Source organism: Schistocerca serialis, chromosome 1 (genome assembly GCF_023864345.2).
Source record: "Schistocerca serialis cubense isolate TAMUIC-IGC-003099 chromosome 1, iqSchSeri2.2, whole genome shotgun sequence".
Taxonomy (NCBI): domain Eukaryota; kingdom Metazoa; phylum Arthropoda; class Insecta; order Orthoptera; family Acrididae; genus Schistocerca; species Schistocerca serialis.
The window spans coordinates 207,134,304-207,153,871 of record NC_064638.1 but is presented as its reverse complement, the minus strand read 5'-3'; the positions used below and the strand labels follow the sequence as shown (position 1 = coordinate 207,153,871).

The 19,568-nt window shown below is 42.9% G+C and overlaps 2 protein-coding genes across 6 annotated transcripts in view; both read right to left on the bottom strand.

Annotated features, from left to right (window-relative positions):
• Positions 1 to 623, bottom strand: part of LOC126460106 (coiled-coil domain-containing protein 13-like) — a 79,352-nt gene extending 78,729 nt beyond the window's left edge. Inside the window, exon 1 of the mRNA XM_050095904.1 lies at positions 546 to 623. Coding sequence (XP_049951861.1) covers positions 546 to 623 — 78 coding nt within the window. The remainder of the gene's footprint in view (positions 1 to 545) is intronic.
• Positions 624 to 1,768: 1,145 nt separating this feature from the next.
• The window catches only part of LOC126465767 (UNC93-like protein), a 364,481-nt gene continuing 346,681 nt past the window's right edge, over positions 1,769 to 19,568 (bottom strand). For all 5 annotated transcript variants that reach the window (XM_050096333.1, XM_050096334.1, XM_050096331.1 and 2 more), the window contains 2 exons: positions 16,114 to 16,378; positions 1,769 to 2,628 (listed from right to left, as the gene is read on the bottom strand). In XM_050096333.1, the coding sequence (XP_049952290.1) occupies positions 2,309 to 2,628; positions 16,114 to 16,378 (585 nt within the window). In that variant the 3' untranslated portion in view covers positions 1,769 to 2,308. The remainder of the gene's footprint in view (positions 2,629 to 16,113; positions 16,379 to 19,568) is intronic.

Genomic DNA, 19,568 nt, shown 5'->3' with positions numbered 1-19,568 from the left:
AATACAGCGAACATTTACTGTTATGTTTGCAAAACTCATGTTTCTGACGAAAGTACCGACCATCATCGCTGCTTTTCAGAGGCATTCTACGTCCATAAAATCTACCAAAGAATGTTGCCCTTAATTCCTACTAAACTCAGGCACACATGGAACAGTTGAGGGCTAAGGATAATATTCGAAATCATTTGAAGCTGTACTTTATTTTCAAAGAAGTGAGACCATGACAATGTTGCACATAGGTGCCAAAATTGTCTAGGTGACTGAGAACGAGAAGCATTTTGTGTTTTACAGGAGTCAAAGTATTCAAACCAACATCATTTTACAAGCATGGATTCAAGTAAAAGCTTAAAAACTCATCAGAGAAATTGAAAGCACTGTAGTTACAAGATATGAATGAGAGCAAAGACGAGACGGAACAGAGCCAAGGTCAACAGTTAAATTTCGTACTATCTACGAAGTTCTCCAATAAATTATGATCGTCCAACGAATGAACACATGCTGTGAATCCTGCGACAGTCGTATGTTTAAGATCGATGCACATGTACCTGTTCTTCTTCCAATTTGGCGTCGAAAACCGAAGCAGCATCTCCTGCTCCGTCCCCAGCACCATTCGGATCAGACATGATATTCAGCTTTCAGTCACGTAAACAAACTTATGACAGTACCGGGAAGCGATACTGAGCATGTGCTATACCTTGTGGAGTTCTCATGTAAAAATTGCCTCGTTTTTTAGATAATTAACACAATGTTGACATTTTAGTGAAGCCAGTTCTCGTTTGCTAAATAAAAAATAAAGATCATATGTATGCTTTCATCTGAGATGGTTAATTATCTGTGGACAGCCATCGCTTATAGATAAACAACGGCCAGTACATTGAGATTAAAACTTCAGATTCCTGAAGTAAGTTCGGATGATTTCAATGTTATCTCTACGCTGTTTCTCGTTGTGATTAGTACCTGACTTCTCTCAGTTGCACAGCAGTCACTATCCTGGCGTCACTTATAAGCCAGGAATAAAATCAAATTCTAAACATTTTAGGCAGACGGTTTATGTTTAATTCTAGGAGTACACATTTTAGATGATTTCTTCAGATACTGTAATCTCTTTTGAACATAATGTGTGACTAAATGAAATAAATCCTCAACATTCCTAGGGTAAAACAGTCATTTACTAACAGGTACGTTCATGTTATTGTAGCTGTATCTGTCATACTGACAGCTCGTGTGACCATATAAGACCATGTAGCATAGTGACAGTGTCATTGTAGTCGAGTCTGTGGGGACCAATGCGGTACGTATTTTTCAAATATTTTTTCTCCTTTCTCAAAATGTATTACTATGTATCCGTGGCTGGGAAACATAGGTGTTACCTTGGATGTAAACATCGTCCCTGAAATCGTGCGCTGTTGACACGAGTTATCTGTCGGTTGGTGGGACTGAATCAGGTTTTTTTTTGTTTTTTGTTAAGCGTACATTGTTCAGTACCTGTGAATATTATTAGAATTAAATATAACCGGAGGAGGGACTTCTTTCTTTAAATACAGTGTGTTCGTGAAACAATTTTTCAATATGCAACATAAATAAATTAGGGACTTAGGTGTGACAACAAATTTACATACAATGAAAGGATTTGGTGAATATAACGTGGGTTCAGCTCTATCAAAACAGAAATAGTATCACACGCCGTAAGAAACAAGCAGAAATAATTTCCACGTCTCGTCATTATATGTAATTATCAGGAGTATAAATGAAAGGGACAGATGGCCGTCCCAGTTTGCAAATATTAAAATTGTATGGGTGTACTTTCTATATTAGTGTTTCCTTTGTCAATTCAGCAACATCAAGTATACAAGCTGAACGGAAGACACTTCAACAGAAAGATTTCGAAATTAAGGAGTATTATTTTGATTCACAAATTTTGCTAATGTTTCATGGCAAGTGATATTTATTTTTGGTTGTACATTATCGTCAGTAACATTCTGTTTACACAACATAAGCCTGTACATTCACTTAGTCTGCAAGCTGTTTCCATGTGCTGTTGATAATCTATACAATCTCTCATCTCTTGTTTGTACCTGAGTTGGAAATGTTATTGGTCATGTCATAGCTTAGAATCCTATACAGGTAAAGCTGTGAAACAGATTTCTTTACGTTCTAAGTGGCGAACTGGAAGTTCGTTATTAACACAGCGACTAGTAGTTTTGGAATAACTATTGTAGACGTAGTTCTGGGAAGCATTTTCACACAGCTGCAAAGTCATATGTCTTCATCACATATTATTCGCCTGCCTACGAAAGATGGTGAACATTCACGTATTTCCTGCAGGAGCTGGCTTCTGCCAGCGACCTTCAAGTGCAGCCCGCTGCAAGTCTGCGGGGCAGGCCTCCTGCTGGTCTTTCTGCTGTTCTTGCAGCCAGAAGCTGTTGGCTGCGCGCCGGCCTGCCAGATATTCCGCCGCCCAGTAGCCGCAAACAGCCGCCGCCAGGAGCGCTGCCATCACCACCAGCTTGACGCGCATGCACAGCAGCGGGCTGCACGCGTAGCCGTACAGGAAGCCCACGGTCTCCCACAAGCGCACGTTGCTGTAGGCCGCCTTCTCGCGGCCACGAAACAGAATGCCACACACAGCTGCAATTAACACACCCGTCATTAATTACCCCTACTTTTTATACCCCGAGTTCTAAATAACTTCATCCGGGGCTTCAGAACACTAGAGTTACAAGAGACTCAGCAAAATACCTATACTAAAGTGCGCGTCATTTACGACGGCGGCAGAGTTTAGGTTCGTTCTGCGCATCTGACGTCACAAAACACAGTCAGCCAATGAACAGAGAATGACGTTGCCAGAGCTCGACTGCAGTGCAGAGCATGGACGAGTGTCTTCAGTTTTAGAAACGTTCAGTCATAAATAAAGTAATTGAACAAACGCAATGTCTTGATAGCAGACTTTCTATAAAAGAAAGTTTGGAAAAAGCATTTTTATACCAATTGCTTCATATTCTATTAATTAATTAAACCAAACAAGCAATAAGCCTCCTAATTCAGGCGATAGCAAGGAAATACATTCTCACTAACCACTTTTTCACAATAAAGAACATCGTTAATTGTTAATTTCCTATTGTACTTCGACGAAACGTGAGTAATTCATAGTCATACCAACAGTATTTGTCAGTATTTTGAGTCATTGTTTAAAGTACTCCAGGATCTCTGCTGAAAGACGAGCTGTGTTAGTGTAATGATTAAGGCGTCAAGCTGGTAAGCAAAAAGTTCTGAGTTCAGACCTTGTTCGATGTTTATTATTTTATTTATTTAAAAACAATATTGAAGTGTCTTACGTCATGAATTTTATTCGTTTGAATGTAATTTTTTGAAATTTCTGGTGGCACTTCAAAACTTCATGCAATGGTTTACTACATTTAATGCTGCACAATTACTGCACTGAACATCGAAACAAAATTAAGTCATTTATGGGGGGAAGGTATCAGACAAGAAGATGTGTAAAAATCAAATTTTTGGGCCAAATAGTTTTTGTGAATCGAATGATAAGTGTGTCAAAGCAGTCGGAACACCATGTGTCTGCACAGGCGAGCAGTGCAGTAATGACAAAATCGCGCACAGCGTGGAATGCGGAGAGTACGTCTCTGTAGCAGCGAAAGGGTTAATGCGGCCGTGGTGGCTTTACTTCATAAACTGCGTGCTCCCCCCGAAACGTAAGTTTGTGAACTATACTATACTATGGCGCTGCTTCTCTTGGCATGTGCAACTGGCAACGCAGCAGTCTCCCACGTCTGGGCGGGCATGTGCGAGCCGCCAAAATAAAAGAATTGAACTATAGTATCTCAATTTTTTGACCTGTAGTTCCCACCACTGAAACACTGTGGGACAGCAGTGCGAACCTGCTATGTAGGGTCGCTGCAAATCCTTCGCGGTACTGGAATTGCGTTTTAAAAGAATCTGTCGAAATCAGACTAGCAGGTAATATCATTAATTGTGATAATAGATACCCGCTAAGTAAAACGTGGAATCCAGTTTTATCGGACATGAAGAAACAACGGCATCTGAATCGGGCGGCTATCAATAATCATTTGTAACGATGTCTAGTTTTCAACAGTATTCACCACTGGAGGCGCTGCAACTCTTTTTGCGCCAGGGGGCAGCAGGGATGATTGAGTGCGTGTACACTGTATCTAGCACGTGCACTGTTGTACTTCCAATGCATATAAAGGTACAGTCATTTGCGAGTGGAATCTCTTTCACACCTACAAATCCTTGATCTGCCCCATCCTCTGTTATGCCAGCGTAGCTTGGATTTTCGACCCTCCCCGGTTCTATAAAGACCTCCAAATCCTCGAACGCCATGCGCTCCGCCTCGCCTTCCGCATCCGCCTTCTGTCCCCCATGCGCATCCTCTACAACTTCATCCCCTTCCCCCACTTCTCCTTTTCCTTGAACATATCTGCACACTATATGTTTTCCGCCGCCTTGATCCCCCTCACCCCCTGGTGTCTCCCTTCCTCTCCACCCCCAACCAGTTGCCACGTCTTTACCGTTGTGTACCACCCTCTCTCCATCCCCACACCCTTCATCATCCTTTCCCAACGCAACTTCCACCGTCTACCCCTCCCGGATGATGAGCTTCGCCCTGACATCTACCATTCCTACCATCTCTAACCCCATCTTCCTGCCTCCTCCTCAGGGCTCCAACTCCTCCCCCTTCCTCCTCCTGAGCGGCTTCCCCCTCCTACTCCCCCTCCCTCTCTTGTGCCCCCTTTCAGTGTCTCTGCACTCGCTTCTGCCCTGTCTTCCCTCATCATCTCCCAATCCACGTGTCTCCTGCCTCTTCGTGTACCTGCTGACGCCCCTACTCTCTTCATCCCGCCGCTTCCCCTGCTGCCCCTTGCTCTCCCCTCCTTTTCCATCCTCTCTGACCTTTCCCTCAGCAGGTCCCACCTCTCAGTTTTATTCTTTGTCATGTGTGCTACAAGTGGGTTTTAAGTGTGTTGTTATGGAGTGTGGCCGACTTTTAATCTGTGCATGTCCATTCAGTGTTTTCTCAGTGTTTTAAGAATCGCCAACTGTGTTTTTTTAACTTTCTGGTAACTTTTTTAACTGTCCCCCATGAACGCCTCCATGTCAGTCTGTTTTTACCACCATTTTCTCCCATTACTCTGATTTATTTCCCCTTTTTTATCGCCTTATGTATGTAAAATTTATTCTTATTTTAGTTGTCATGTCACTCGGCTGACAGCCCTTCCCTGCCCATATGGGGCAGGGGAATGAAATCACAATAACGGGAAAAAACGAGTGGAATCTGTTATCGGCGAGAGCAGCGCAGCTTTTCTCACCTCATGATGGCGGCCAGGTGGACCGCTGAATATTGTGCTCAGATGACAGTTTGATCCGGCTGGAAACCCGACAAGAATGTGATAAACTGCAGACCTCTGCTAAAAATTCTTGGCCTTCGACCTGGATGAAAGCAAGTCCCGCCTTTTCTGCATTTTAGAGCCATCAGTATAAATGATTTTAGCTACTCGGTATCCTGCTTGCACGTGTACGGTAGGGCACTGCATCCACGTGGCAGAGCACAGTGAGCGGCGGCCATTCGATCACTATCAATGCAGTTCGGTCTTGCTCGCTTTCACCAACACTGACTCAAAGGAAGGCCTCGGCGCTTCTTCGTGACGTCACGTCAGCTAGGCACGGCGAACCCCAGGTCTATTGCAGGCATACTCATAATGGTGGTGTCTCCCTCTCTGACACAGGAAAATGTGAAACTATTGGCGGTAGTTGACCAACACACTTTGTTCTGAGAGATTTCTGCAATCAATTAATTGTGCAATTCATTACACTTCTTAACAATTAGTGTACTCCTGAACTTAAATTTCCACTTCTTTTAAGGATTGACATACAAAAACAACTTCATGGTCGAGCAGCAACAGAATTCGTGCTTCATTACCTAATTTGTAAATCTGAGGAAGTTACGTTTGTACTGGGTTGCTTTTACAAGACACTGTGAACATATTGGTGCTCTACTTTAGGTATCTTGGTTGACTATGGGGTGAGGATCACTGAATGTTAATGAAATATGTTGCGATTGTACACGTTGGGGAAGGGGGTGGGGGACAGAAGAAGAGGCAAAAGAGAGATACTTGTTTTATCAAATAAAATTTTTTTATGTTATAAAGTTTCTCCTTTCAGTTGCAAGATGGGAATATTTATCTTTTCTAATGTGCATGTTTAAAAAAGTTTAAGCTCAGCAGTATTTTCGATGTATGAAGCTATTTTGTTTCCTGTTTAGAATTCCTTTCGTTGAAACGACTGTAATTTAATGACTGGCAACAGTTGGACATTTACGCATGTAAATTAGTTCACATTTCCAGTGACGATGTCAAACGAAAATAAATAAATAAATAAAAGAAACGAGTTAGTTGTAAGGGGGTTGGGGTAAGTTTCGATAACAAAGTGTATCAAGTAAATATCGTTACTTGAATGTAAAATTTCCGAAGCTTGCAATGGGGAAAAGTATCTTCTCATATTCATCTACGTTTGTTTCGACAGAATTCAGTAATACAGAACTATGATCTTCATTTGTAGCTTTACGACAGAAAGAAAATCTTTCATCTAAATAAAACTGCAGAATCCAAAACAATACCAAACATTTTGTCCAAAAATAAGAGATTTATAGTGATAAGCACGCCCAGGCGTTTCTCTCTCTCTCTCTCTCTCACACACACACACACACACACACACACACACACGCGCGCGCGCGCGCGCGCGCGCTCGTGCGCTATAGCCTAGTGAACACCACGCGCAGTGCATGAAATAAAGATAACAATCTACGTGCCGATGCGGCTACAGGTGCACACAGAGAACGCAAGTTAGCCTGCTGAATGGTGCAGAAAGTCGCGCACGCTCCGTTAGCTCTGCAGTCATCTCACAAGATTTTACGAAACTATTCTGTATAAGAATTGGATTTTTGCGTTTTGTCAGCTTTGTAGTCAGCTTCGTGGCGAAGTGACCATTACATCGTTAAAAGTCATAGTTATTGCGATATCTTGCATTTAAGTAAGACACTGCACGGAATTTGAAAAGTTTGCAAGGAAAATTAGGGGTGGCTATGATTTTGCGTTTGGTACATATTAATGTATATGTTCCTGTGTATGAAATTTACCTAACATAAAGGATTTTTCTTTAGACATGGCAAGAGGTAACTATCTATTCCCAATCTCGAGAAAATGAATTTTATGTAGCGTACTCAGTTACAATAGTGCGCGCCAGCAATAAAACCAGACTAATTTATTTATAACATCCTTCATGTCTCGTTAATGGTTTGAGATTTTGACAAATGACAGCATGCAAAGATGAGAGTATTTTGCCATTTGGGTAATAGGCGGAACTTCATTATCTGCCTGTAACATATATGTTTAATGGTTTTGTAAGGTGGTGCAATATTGCACAAGACCTTCAGGTTCACAGACCATACTGTGTTGTTAGGCACCATTGAATTAAAGTGCTGTGTGACATCAGTGATACTATACTGTGGCAGGAATTGCAGACATTTATTAAAGCTGTCATCCCCAAAAATTTACTTGAAGTGTTGATTACTGAAGTAAAGTCCCTTTCCCACATGCTCAATTAATAATAATCTGAATCTCAACGAACCAACAGGTTCATGACCTGCTGCTGTCAACAGTTGTGAAAGGGACATCATCTGTAGAAGACGCCAGGTACAAGGCCTGTATAGATCCTCCTGGCACAGTGTGATGGATCTGCACATTTCCAAATAGAACTCTTGTGTGTACTGCTGGTTCAGTACAAGTAGACACTGGGATACGTACTTATCAATGTAAGGGAAGTGTTATCTACCACACTATTCAAGTAACTATACATTTTTCCAGTTGAACAATGTAGTTTGTAAGAGTCATCGTCAGTTGCTGAAACGAGAATTGTTGTGGACTTTGCAACAATATAAGTGAAGAAATCACACGTTTATTTTTATACCAAGGATGTGCTTTTTCGTAAGCTATTGACCTGACTTGCTCTCAGTTGCTCACTTAAGGGTCGGTTCAGCTTGAAAAACTTTTTTAACGATTTTTTGAAGCCACAATTGTGTCAAATGTCATATCAAAACCATGCGTTGAAACCTAATCTTAGGAAGAAATTGACACGTCATTTAGTTCAGGCACGCTGTGGCGAGTCGGAGAGGTGTGTGTATGCGGGCACGCTCGGCACCCTCTGTGAAACATTTGATGGTAATCACGAATGCCAGTGAGTACGGGCCATCTGGCAGCTTGCTCCTAAACGCATCACTCGAGAACCATCGTGCTTTATGTCAAATTCGATCTACCCTGAAGGTTTCAAACCCATTCTGAAACTGCTGCGCATCATGAGAGTCGAAATTGGATACCACGCAGAAACATATGCCATCGGTCGCGAAAATGATCGTCTGCAGGATGCTTACCGTTGCACGCTGCACGATTTTCACGAAGCGTGGGCGGTGAGGATACATGAGAAAAATGTGGAGCAGGAGGATTCCGTGGTCGTCATACGCCTCGTGTACAGTGCTAGTATAGCAGATTAGCTCTGAGTATGAGAAGGTCTACGTAAATTCATTTTTGATCAGATAGAGATCATAGGTTACCTTTAAACGCCTATTTCTCGATACAGCTGACGAGATGGATTGCTGGCACATTAACAAAGACATATTTCTAAAATCTGGCTTAGTTACTCCTCGGCCATTTCCACAAGGAAAAGTAGGCTAATATTTTTTTGTATTTCAATCTGCTTATTAGTTACTGCAGAAAACGTGCCCCAACCAACACAACACCACTACATTTTTTCAAACGATAGCCATTTTATTGTTACTTCTAATTCCAAAAACTATGCTACTCAACCGTGCGCAATGTTCTATAAATTAAGAAAAATGTATGTTTTTCGATTTCAGGTAAGATTTTCAGAATGTAGGATTTCCATCATGGATACACCTCATTTTGGACAGAGCAACTATAACTCCTAGACAGAGCGGATTAATGATAACTGAATTTTTTACAAAAAGCAGGAAATGTTGTCCAAGAATCAATAAGTAATGTGCAAATAGATTTACATTGGTTTCTTCATTAGTTTTTCCAAAAACTCGTAAAAATCTCTAATCTTATAGGCTGATTAAGGGGAATGACCCTTAATAAACCACAATGTCAGTTTTGTGACGCAGCTGCATCTGCACAGGCATGTTAGTGAGGTGACATAGTGCAAACTTCTCTGTGTTTTGGCAACAGAAGCAAATTTTAACATGGTAACATGAAAAATATAGGTTTTTACTCAAAAATCGCTACTGATGATGTTTCTCTGAAGAAAGTAGGTAAGAAGAACGAGTCATTTAAATCTCTTCTTTTGTTGCAATTTCAGTGGAATTGTGCAACCCACTGGGGTTTTAATAATGGACAGCTGGTATTAAACCGAAGACTTTTCGACGTACATTTCACTGAATGGAGAAATACGACGAAAATGACAACAAATAGCACACGGTTATTTTGATCCTGTAAGTGATGAACTGAACTTACTCACCTGAAATAGCTTCTAGTTTTCCCCTTGAGGAGCAGTCGATAAGGTTCTGCAAGTCATCTGAGTCATTACAGTTTCAGAACTACAAATATACTGTCTCAAGAACAGTTGCTATTCCAGAGCCAAGAAGGATACTCGTTCTATTGGTAGAAAAATAGTGGTTAATTACCTTTATGAGCCGCCGGAACTGCTGAACGAGAGAAAATAAATTATATCTTTAACAAATCAAGAAATATTTGAGGAGAAACAGTTCATGAATTGACTTTCCATGGGGATAGGAATAAAAAGATGGTGTACTGTGTACTGTATTTCAGTATCAGCTGTACTTTATTAAAAACACAGGGGTAGAGGATTCCACGCAAACTGCGACAAAAGGACCGATTTAAATACTCCAGACTTCTTACTCATTTTCTTCAGAGAAACGTAATCAATAGCGAATTCTGACTAAAACCTACATATTTTTCTTGCGATATTGAAAGTTTCATCTTTTGCTAAAACTCATTGGAGTTTACACAATGTAACCTCAATAACACGCCGGTGCAGATGCAATTGAAACAAAAAGCTGAAACTGTGTTTTATTAAGCGAAGAACTAAGGACAAGACAGGAGAATAGCTTATGAGAAAGCACATCATCAGTGTAGTATTTTACCCGTATTCAGAAACTGTAGTCGTCGATAATGAAATAATAAGCAAGCAGTTGCATAAAAGAAATTTAGCTTCTTTACCGGTTTCAGGCACTTAGTGCCATTCTTCAGAAGGTTGTGGAGGAGAATACACCATAAATAAGTCAGATAGCAATATTAAAATTGGGGACGAAAAGTTTAAAAATATTTTAAAAATTGAAAGATAAAAAATGTTACATACTTATGCTTATCGCATTATTTGGGAGAGTCAGTAACAAAGCGAAAAAAAAAAATGTATGCAAAGCAGTAAATAATAGAACACTGAAACCGTTAATACAATAAGAGCTCTTAGAAGCATACGAGTAGGTCACAGTGTCTGGATAAAACTAGTACAAAGAAGCGGAACGAAAAGTGGAGACATGACGCCAGAACACGAGCCAGTCAGCCAGTGGCATGCATATCTTGAAGGTAGTTTCAGAGTGGGGATGAAAGTATGATAAAGTAATTGAACACAATAACTATGGTTGTCATAAGGCAAAAACAAAATTGTAGGTGAATAAAAGCAGCTTAGTAAATAATATAAAGAAACCTAATGATAAATGAAAGAAGTTAATACCGACGACAAGTGGCGCTATGGATGGGAAATTTGAAACCTACGCTCCATACGGCTGTAGAGAGGTCAGAAGCATACTTGTAGGGAACCTGTCAACTAAAATAAAGGGCGAAGTGCATCAGGGGGCTGGAACATGTGACTAGAGTAAGTGGAGAGACTAATCTCAATCATTACGGTAGGAAATTAAATTTCTTTCATGCACAGGTTGCTTATTGTTTCATTATATGTGTGTAAAAGCAAACGTCTAAGTTCTTCACTCAAGTTGTTGCAAAACCCACGGCAATTTTTCGTTTCATCACCTCTCGATGACCTTTAAAAATTGAATTGTTTCGTTGAAAATCAGTACCTACTTGAATAGCACAGAAGATAATGAAGTTTCGCTTGTTAATGACATGGTTTGCATACCATCATCTGCCAAAACCTCGATTTGATATCTCAAACCGTTAACTAGATATCAGGGATTTTGTGAATATTTCATCGTGGCTTCATCACTGACGTGCGCTATCAGAACTCAGTGCACTACGTAAAATCCATTTTCTCGACGCTGGAGACAGAGTGAGAACTGCTCCCATGTCTGAAGACAAATTCAGTATGTTAGCTAAATTTCAAGTGCAGCAACATATGACGTGATGTGCACCGAACCCAAAATCATAGCGCTCAGCATTTGTCGTTGTAAACTTTTCGAATTTCCTTCAGTCTCTTACTCAAATGCGAAATAACACAATAACTATGACGATTCACAATATGATGTGCATTTTGGCATGAAGCTGACATATAAACATAGGTAACGCTAAACTAAATCTTGTTACGCGGAACAGTTTCTGTAAAATCCTTTGAGAAACACTGGGCAGCGCGCGCCTCGATTCTGTCAGCACAGCGCGTCGCAGCCGGCGGCGCAAAAGCGAACAAACAGCGTCCGCACGTTCAAGCTTGCTGGCAGGGCCCCGGGTCCGCGAGAGTCAGTAACGCCACATGGCTGCCATCGAGACCCACGAGAAAGGCAGGCCGCGACGCGTACGTCACGAAGGTAGTCCTGAACTCGCTCGCTCGCTCTGCTCAGCAGACAAAATGCGTTTCTAAACCTGTTAACTCGCAGCTGGGGGTGTAAGCACTAACAAGAATTGCATCTTCCACTGGAATCTGCGATTATGAAGTCTTACTGATTTAATTTAAGATCAATACTCGATATAAATGGTATAACGGCGTGTTTATAGCATTTAGTCTCTTCTGCCTAACAGTACTCATTACATGCTGGAAATAGTGCCTTATGAAGCTGATAATCATTTTAGCATGATTTATTTTATTTCACGCCAGTACAGCCATAACAAATTATTAGTAGGCCGATGGACTTCCAATCATGGTAGGACTAATAACATTAAGATTCCATAATAGCATATTCCAGTAGAAGATTCAGTTTTCGTTTGTACGGACACGCCTGGTTACGAGTTAACAGGTGTAGAAACGTAGTTTGTCTGCTGATTTGAGCGAGCGAGCGAGCGAGCGCAGGACTACCCTCGTGACGTACGCGCCGCGGCCTGTCTTTCCTGTCGTCCTCGACGTCACGCTGCCAGTCTTACGAGTGCCTGCAGCCGTCCCCGGCTGGAGCCAGTAACTGTTTCAGACCAGTTGAATAATTCTTAATTGCATGTTTAAATGCGTGCAAGTTCTGGATAGCACACCACAAAATTAATACCCTTAGTGGGCACTTTTTCAATTAAATATTGATATCTCGTGGGCCCTGCACGGAGCGGAGCGTTCGTGAAGTGTGGTGGACTAGTACGCCGTCACAAATTTGTTGCAGGGCCCGTAAATGTCGTCGGCCCGGCTGCCATTGTGTGCCGTTTCATTAGATAATACGGAGCTATTTCTTGCGCTATTGTAGTGGAAATCAGTATTAAGGTTAGGGCATTTGCGGGATAATTAACTTCGTCGGCTGGAATAGTCATGCACAATGTTTACGGAATAATCCAGTATATGACAAATGCAGTCGAATGGTATCGCTTTTGATGTCAGTAGTACAGTATGTAAGAAGACATCAACGATTCCGCCGCGCGGGATTAGCCGAGCGGTCTAGGACGCTGCAGTCATGGACTGAGTGACTGTTCCCGGTGGAAGTTCGAGTCCTTCCTCGGGCATGGGTGTGTGTGTTTGTCCTTAGGTTAGTTAGGTTTCAGTAGTTCTAAGTTCTAGGGGACTGATGGCCTCGGAAGTTAAGTCCCATAGTGCTCAGAGCCATTTTGTGATATCCTTAGGTTGGTTAGGTTTATGTAGTTGTAAGTCTAGGCGACTGATGACTCAGATGTTAAGTCCTATAGTGCTTAGAGCCACTTGAAGCATTTTTTTTGATGAAAAAGGAAGAATCAGTGGTACAGGTAAATGAGACTCAGTAATCGTCAAGTCACCAAGAAGTTGAACCGTAGCAACACAGCTATGGATAACTTCGTTAGATGGGGCGTACGATATGGGCAGTATGGAAAGTATGGGCAAAGTAGAAGATTAACTGGGGCATAGAAAGGGTTACTTTTGCGCAAAGCGAGGGCTATAGACCGTTACTCTTCTCGAGTTGTTGCTGATTCACAGTTGACAATAACTACCAGACGTGCACGACAAATTTTGTCACATGACAAACTTCTTGTGTTGAAGAAACGGCTGCAGAAAGCCGTTCTAACGCCCAAACAAAAAGAGGCTAGATTGAAGTTTGCTGAGAAACGTACGTCATTGACTTCGGAATGGCGTTAAGTGATCTTCAGAAGTGATAAGAAGTTTAATTTAGACAGGCAGAACGGATTTCATTATTATTGTCATGATATGCGAACAAAGCAGCAGGCAAGAATGAGCAGAGATTTTGAGGGTGGAAACGTTATGACTTGTGCACCCTTCTGCAGTAAAGGTAAGTCATGCATTGCTTGGCCGAACACTAGAATGAACTGTAACATGTACACTGAGCTGCTGTAAATAGAACTGATTAAAATGTATGAGAACATAGGTGATGAAAGTCTAGTGCATCAACAATATAATATATGGTTCTGGTAGAAACAAAGAATGGTTTGAAGATAAAGATACCGATGATTTGCCCTGGCCTGCACGTAGCACGGATTTGAAACCTGTGGAACACCTTTGTGGAATAAATGCAAGCTGTGTTTGTGGTGTCACCGCCAGACACCACACTTGCTAGGTGGTAGTTTTAAATTGGCCGCGGTCCATTAGTACATGTCGGACCCGCGTGTCGCCACCGTGTGATCGCAGACCGAGCGCCACCACAAGGCAGGTCTCGAGATACGGAATAGCACTCGCCCCAGTTGTACGGACGACTTTGCTAGCGACTACACTGACGAAGCCTCGCTCCTTTGCCGAGCAGATAGTTAGAATAGCCTTCAGCTAAGTCCATGGCTACGACCTAGCAAGGCGCCATTAGCCTTACATAGCTTGTATCTAAAGAGTCTCACTTGTATCGTCAAGAGCGATGTACAACAAGGATGGATTAAAGTTAAGTATTCCAAAAGCTACGTACTTTTCTTTATAGCATTCATTACGTATCCTGTTTCAGACCTCACGCCCTCCTTCGTGTGTTTATAGCGTGCATTGCGGTCCCCTCAAGTCACACTGTGTCGGCACTTCTGTCGACACATCAGTGTTTATAGCAGTGGAAACTAATTTGAAGTCGTATGTGAGTTGTAAAAAACGATACGAGACCAGTGGGTGACAATTTCACCGCAAGAACTATTAACACTAACAATATCCATGCCGAAGAAAATTTTTGATGTACTTAGGGAGAACGAAGGTTGGGCAAAGTACCAACAACGCAATAGCATAACAGGACAGTGAGTGCTTTTATACCAATGTCTGTACAGGAAATGCACACGCCTTATTTTATTACTTGTGTTACGAAAGACACTATGTAATTTCGCCACGAATGTTTATGTGTTCTATGTATCTATTACTTTAGTAGTAAATTCGATACATTATGCTTTAGACATTGCACTATTACTTTCGTGGAACCCTGCCTTCATACTGATTTCCACTGCTGTAGTTCAAGCAGCATCGCGCTGGCCTTCGCTATGCAGGTAACTCGCTTTCTTTCTGTGTACACACTCTTATTATTATTGTTGTCTTCAGTCCAGAGAATGGTTTGATGCAGCTCTCCATGCTACTCTATCCTGTGCAAGCTTTTTCATGTCCCAGTACCTACTGCAACCTAAATCCTTCCGAATGTGTTTAGTATATTCATCTCTTGGTCTCCCTCTACGATTATTGCCCACCACGCTGCCCTCCAATACTAAATTGGTGATCCCTTGATGCCTCAGAATATGTCCTACCAACCGATCATTTCTCCTAGTCAAGTTGTGCCACAAATTTCTCTTCTCCCCAATTCTATTCAATACCTCCTCATTAGTTATGTGCTCTACCCATCTAATCTTCAGTATTCTTCTGTAGCACCACATTTCGAAAGCTTCTATTCTCTTCTTGTCCAAACTATTTATCGTCGACGTTTCACTTCCATACATGGCTACACTCCATACAAATACTTTCAGAAACAACTTCCTGACACTTAAATCTATACTGGATGTTAACAAATTTTTCTTCTTCAGAAACGCTTTCCTTGCCATTGCCAGTCTACGTTTTATATCCTTCCTACTTCGACCATCATCAGTTATTTTGCTCCCCAAATAGCAAAACTCCTTTACTACTTTAAGTGTCTCATTTCCTAATCTAATCGCCTCAGCATCATCCGACTTAATTCGACTACATTCCATTATCCTGGTTTTGCTTTTGTTGATGTTCATCTTATATCCTCCTTTGAAGACACTGTCCATTCCGTTCAGCTGCTCTTCCAGGTCCTTTGCTGTCTCTAACAGAATTACAATGTCATCGACGAACCTCAAAGTTTTAATTTCTTCTCCTACTCTGAATTTTTCTTTTGTTTCCTTTACTGCTTGCTCAATATACAGATTGAATAACATCGGGGATAGGCTACAACCCTGTCTCGCTCCCTTCCCTTCAACCACTGTTTCCCTTTCATGCCCTTCGACTCGTATAACTGCCATCTGGTTTCTGTACAAATTGTAAATAGCCTTTCGCTCCCCGTATTTTACCCCTACCACCTTCAGAATTTGAAAGAGAGTATACCAATCAACATTGTCAAAAGTTTTCTCTAAGTCTACAAACGCTAGAAATTCTTAATTTCGTTAAAAATGTTCAGAGATATCTGTACGTAATGGCTCTGAGCACTATGGGACTTAACATCTGTGGCCATCAGTCGTTCAGTCACCTAACCGTCAAGTGTTGCATACAGCAGGTAGCGCACAGTGGACGTACAGTTTACGACGAGAATTCCGCAGTCTGCAATCCCCCAGAAGGCGGCGAGGAGGAAGAAGGGCGCGGCCTTGCTGGCGTCTGGCGCCCAGACGAAGAGCGCGGCCAGCAGCAGGCAGTAGCAGCCCCCGTACGCCGACACCAGCGCCGCGTGGCCTGCGGACCGGCCGCGCCAGCCCAGCGCCACCGACGCGGCGCAGTTGGAGGCGCCGTAGCACGCCACCACGCCGCCGATGTGCGCGATCCCCCACGAGCACGACACGAACGCCTGCGCAGCGGAAGTCGTCAATCAGCGTGTGTGCGTGTGCGTGTACACTGAGCTGACAAAAGTCATGCGATACCGATATGCACAAATACAGATGGCGGTAGAATCGCGTGCACAGGGAATAAAAGGGCAGTCCATTGCTGGAGTTCTCATTTGTACTCTGGTGAGTCGCAAGAGATTAGCCGAGCGGTCTAAGGCGCTGCAGTCATGGACTGTGCGGCTGGACCCGGCTGAGGTAGAAGTAAGAGTGATTTCAGGTGTGCCGCAGGGGAGTGTCGTAGGACCGTTGCTATTCACAATATACATAAATGACCTTGTGGACGACATCGGAAGTTCACTGAGGTTTTTTGCGGACGATGCTGTGGTATATCGAGAGGTTGTAACATTGGAAAATTGTACTGAAATGCTGGAGGATCTGCAGCGAATTGACGCATGGTGCAGGGAATGGCAATTGAATCTTAATGTAGACAAGTGTAATGTGCTGCGAATACATAGAGAGATAGATCCCTTATCATTTAGCTACAATATAGCAGGTCAGCAACTGGAAGCAGTTAATTCCATAAATTATCTGGGAGTACGCATTAGCAGTGATTTAAAATGCAGTGATCATATAAAGTTGATCGTTGGTACAGCAGATGCCAGATTGAGATTCATTGGAAGAATCCTAAGGAAATGCAATCCGAAAACAAAGGAAGTAGGTTACAGTACGCTTGTTCGCCCATTGCTTGAATACTGCTCAGCAGTGTGGGATCCGTACCAGATAGGGTTGATAGAAGAGATAGAGGAGATCCAACGGAGAGCAGCGCGCTTCGTTACAGGATCATTTAGTAATCGCGAAAGCGCTACGGAGATGGTAGATAAACTCTAGTGGAAGACTCTGCAGGAGAGACGCTCAGTAGCTCGGTACGGGCTTTTGTTGAAGTTTCGAGAACATACCTTCACCGAGGAGTCAAGCAGTATATTGCTCCCTCCTACGTACATCTCGCGAAGAGACCATGAGGATAAAATCAGAGAGCTTAGAGACCACACAGAAGCATACCGACAATCATTCTTTCCACGAACAATACGAGACTGGAATAGAAGGGAGAATCGATAGAGGTACTCAAGGTACCCTCCACCACACACCGTTAGGTGGCTTGCGGAGTATGGATGTGGATGTAGATGAGGTTCGAGTCCTCCCTCGGGTCCCGGCCCGTGTGGCCTTGCGGTTCTAGGCGCTTCCGTCTGGAACAGCGTGACCGCTGCGGTCGCAGGTTCGAATCCTGCCTCGGGCATGGTAGTGTGTGATGTCCTTAGGTTAGTTAAGTTTAAGTAGTTCTAAGTTCTAGGGGACTGATGACAACAGATGTTAAGTCCCATAGTGCTCAGACCCATTTGAACCATTTTGAACCTCCCTCAGGCACGGGTGTGTATGTTTGTCCTTAGCATAATTTAGGTTAAGTAGTGTGTAAGCTTAGGGACTGATGACCTTCGCAGTTAAGTCCCATAAAATTTCAAACACATTTGAACATTTTTTTTTCTTGTACTCTCGTGATTCATTTGGAAAGGATCCCGCCGTGATCGTGTCCGCTCGAAGGGAATTAACAGACTTTGAACGCAGAATGGTTGTTGGAGCTAGAGGCATGGGATATTTCATTTCGGAAATCATTAGGGAACCCAATTTTTCGAGATCTACAGCGTCAAAAGCGTGCCGTTGGCCTCCTCTTGACGACCGAAAGCAGTGGCGTTTGCGTAGACTTGTCAGAGCTAACAGGCAAGCAATACTGCATAAAAGAACCCCAGCAATAAATCTGGGACGTATCACGAACGTGTCCGTTGCGACTAGGCGGCGAAATTTGGCGTTAGTTGGCTATGGCAGCAGAAGACCGATGCGAGTGTCTGTGCCACCAGCACGACATCGCTTGCAGCGCCACTCCTGGGCCCGTGACGACGACAGCTGGAACTTATACGGTTGGGAAACCGTGGCCTAGTCAGATGCGAACCGATTCAGTTGGCAAGAGCTGATGGTAGGGTTCGAGGAGTGGCGCACACTCCACGAATCAATAAACCCTAGTTGTCAACGAGGCACTGTGCACGCTAATGGTGGCCCCATAATGGTGTAAGTCGTGTTTACATGGACTGCTCTGGGTCCTGATTATGTTGGGCTACTTGGAAACCATTTGCAGCCATCTTCCAAAGAACGATGTAATTTTTATGGATGACGATGCGCCATGTCACTAGGCCACAATTGTTCGCCACTAGTTTGAAGAACATTTTGCACAGTTTGAGCGAATGATTTGCCACTCAGATCGCCGGATATTAAACTCATCAAACAATTATGGAATATAACTGGGAGGTTAGTTCGTGCCAAAAATCATGTACCGGCAACACTTACGGAATTACGTCCCTCAATAGGGCCAGCATGGCTCAATATTTCTGCAAGAGTCTTCCAGAGACTTGTTGAGTCCATGCCCGTCGAATTTCGAGACTGGGCAAAAGGAAGTCCGGCTCGAAGTTGGGAGGTATTCCATGACTTTTTTCACCTCATTGTGTGTGTGTGCGTGTGCGTCTTTGTGTGTGTGTGTGTGTGTGTGTGTGTGTGTGTGTGTGTGTGTGTGTGTACACTGAGCTGACAAGTCATGCGATACCGATATGCACAAATACAGATGGTGGTAGCATCGCGTACGTGTGTGTGTGTGTGTGTGTGTGTGTGTGTGTGTGTGTGTGTTAAAGGAAGGAAGTATAGTGTGCAACGTCTTGTCGACAGACATGGACAACAAACTTGGATTATGAAATATGGGGAAGCAAATAGGCTGTACCCTTTCCAGGCGAACTATCCCCTTATTAGCCTTGAACGATTTAGGGAGAAGATATTGTGAGTGTGTTTTGTGTGTGTATGTGTAGAACTGCGCCCCTTTTGTGAATCTGTTCCTTCTGGCGTATGAGATATTGAAACAACTTGCAGGAATGAATTGGGGCGATGGCTTCAGCAACTGCCGATGTTCGATATCTGAACACACCTTCATTTTCGAACCAAAAGTGCAATGAGGGAGCCGGCCGGAGTGGCCGAGGGGTTCTAGGCGCTACAGAGGCTATGGTCGCAGGTTCGAATTCTGCCTCGGGCATGGATGTGTGTGATGTCCTTAGGTTAGTTAGGTTTAAGTAGTTCTAAATTTCTACGGGATTCATGACCTCAGAAGTTCAGTCCCATAGT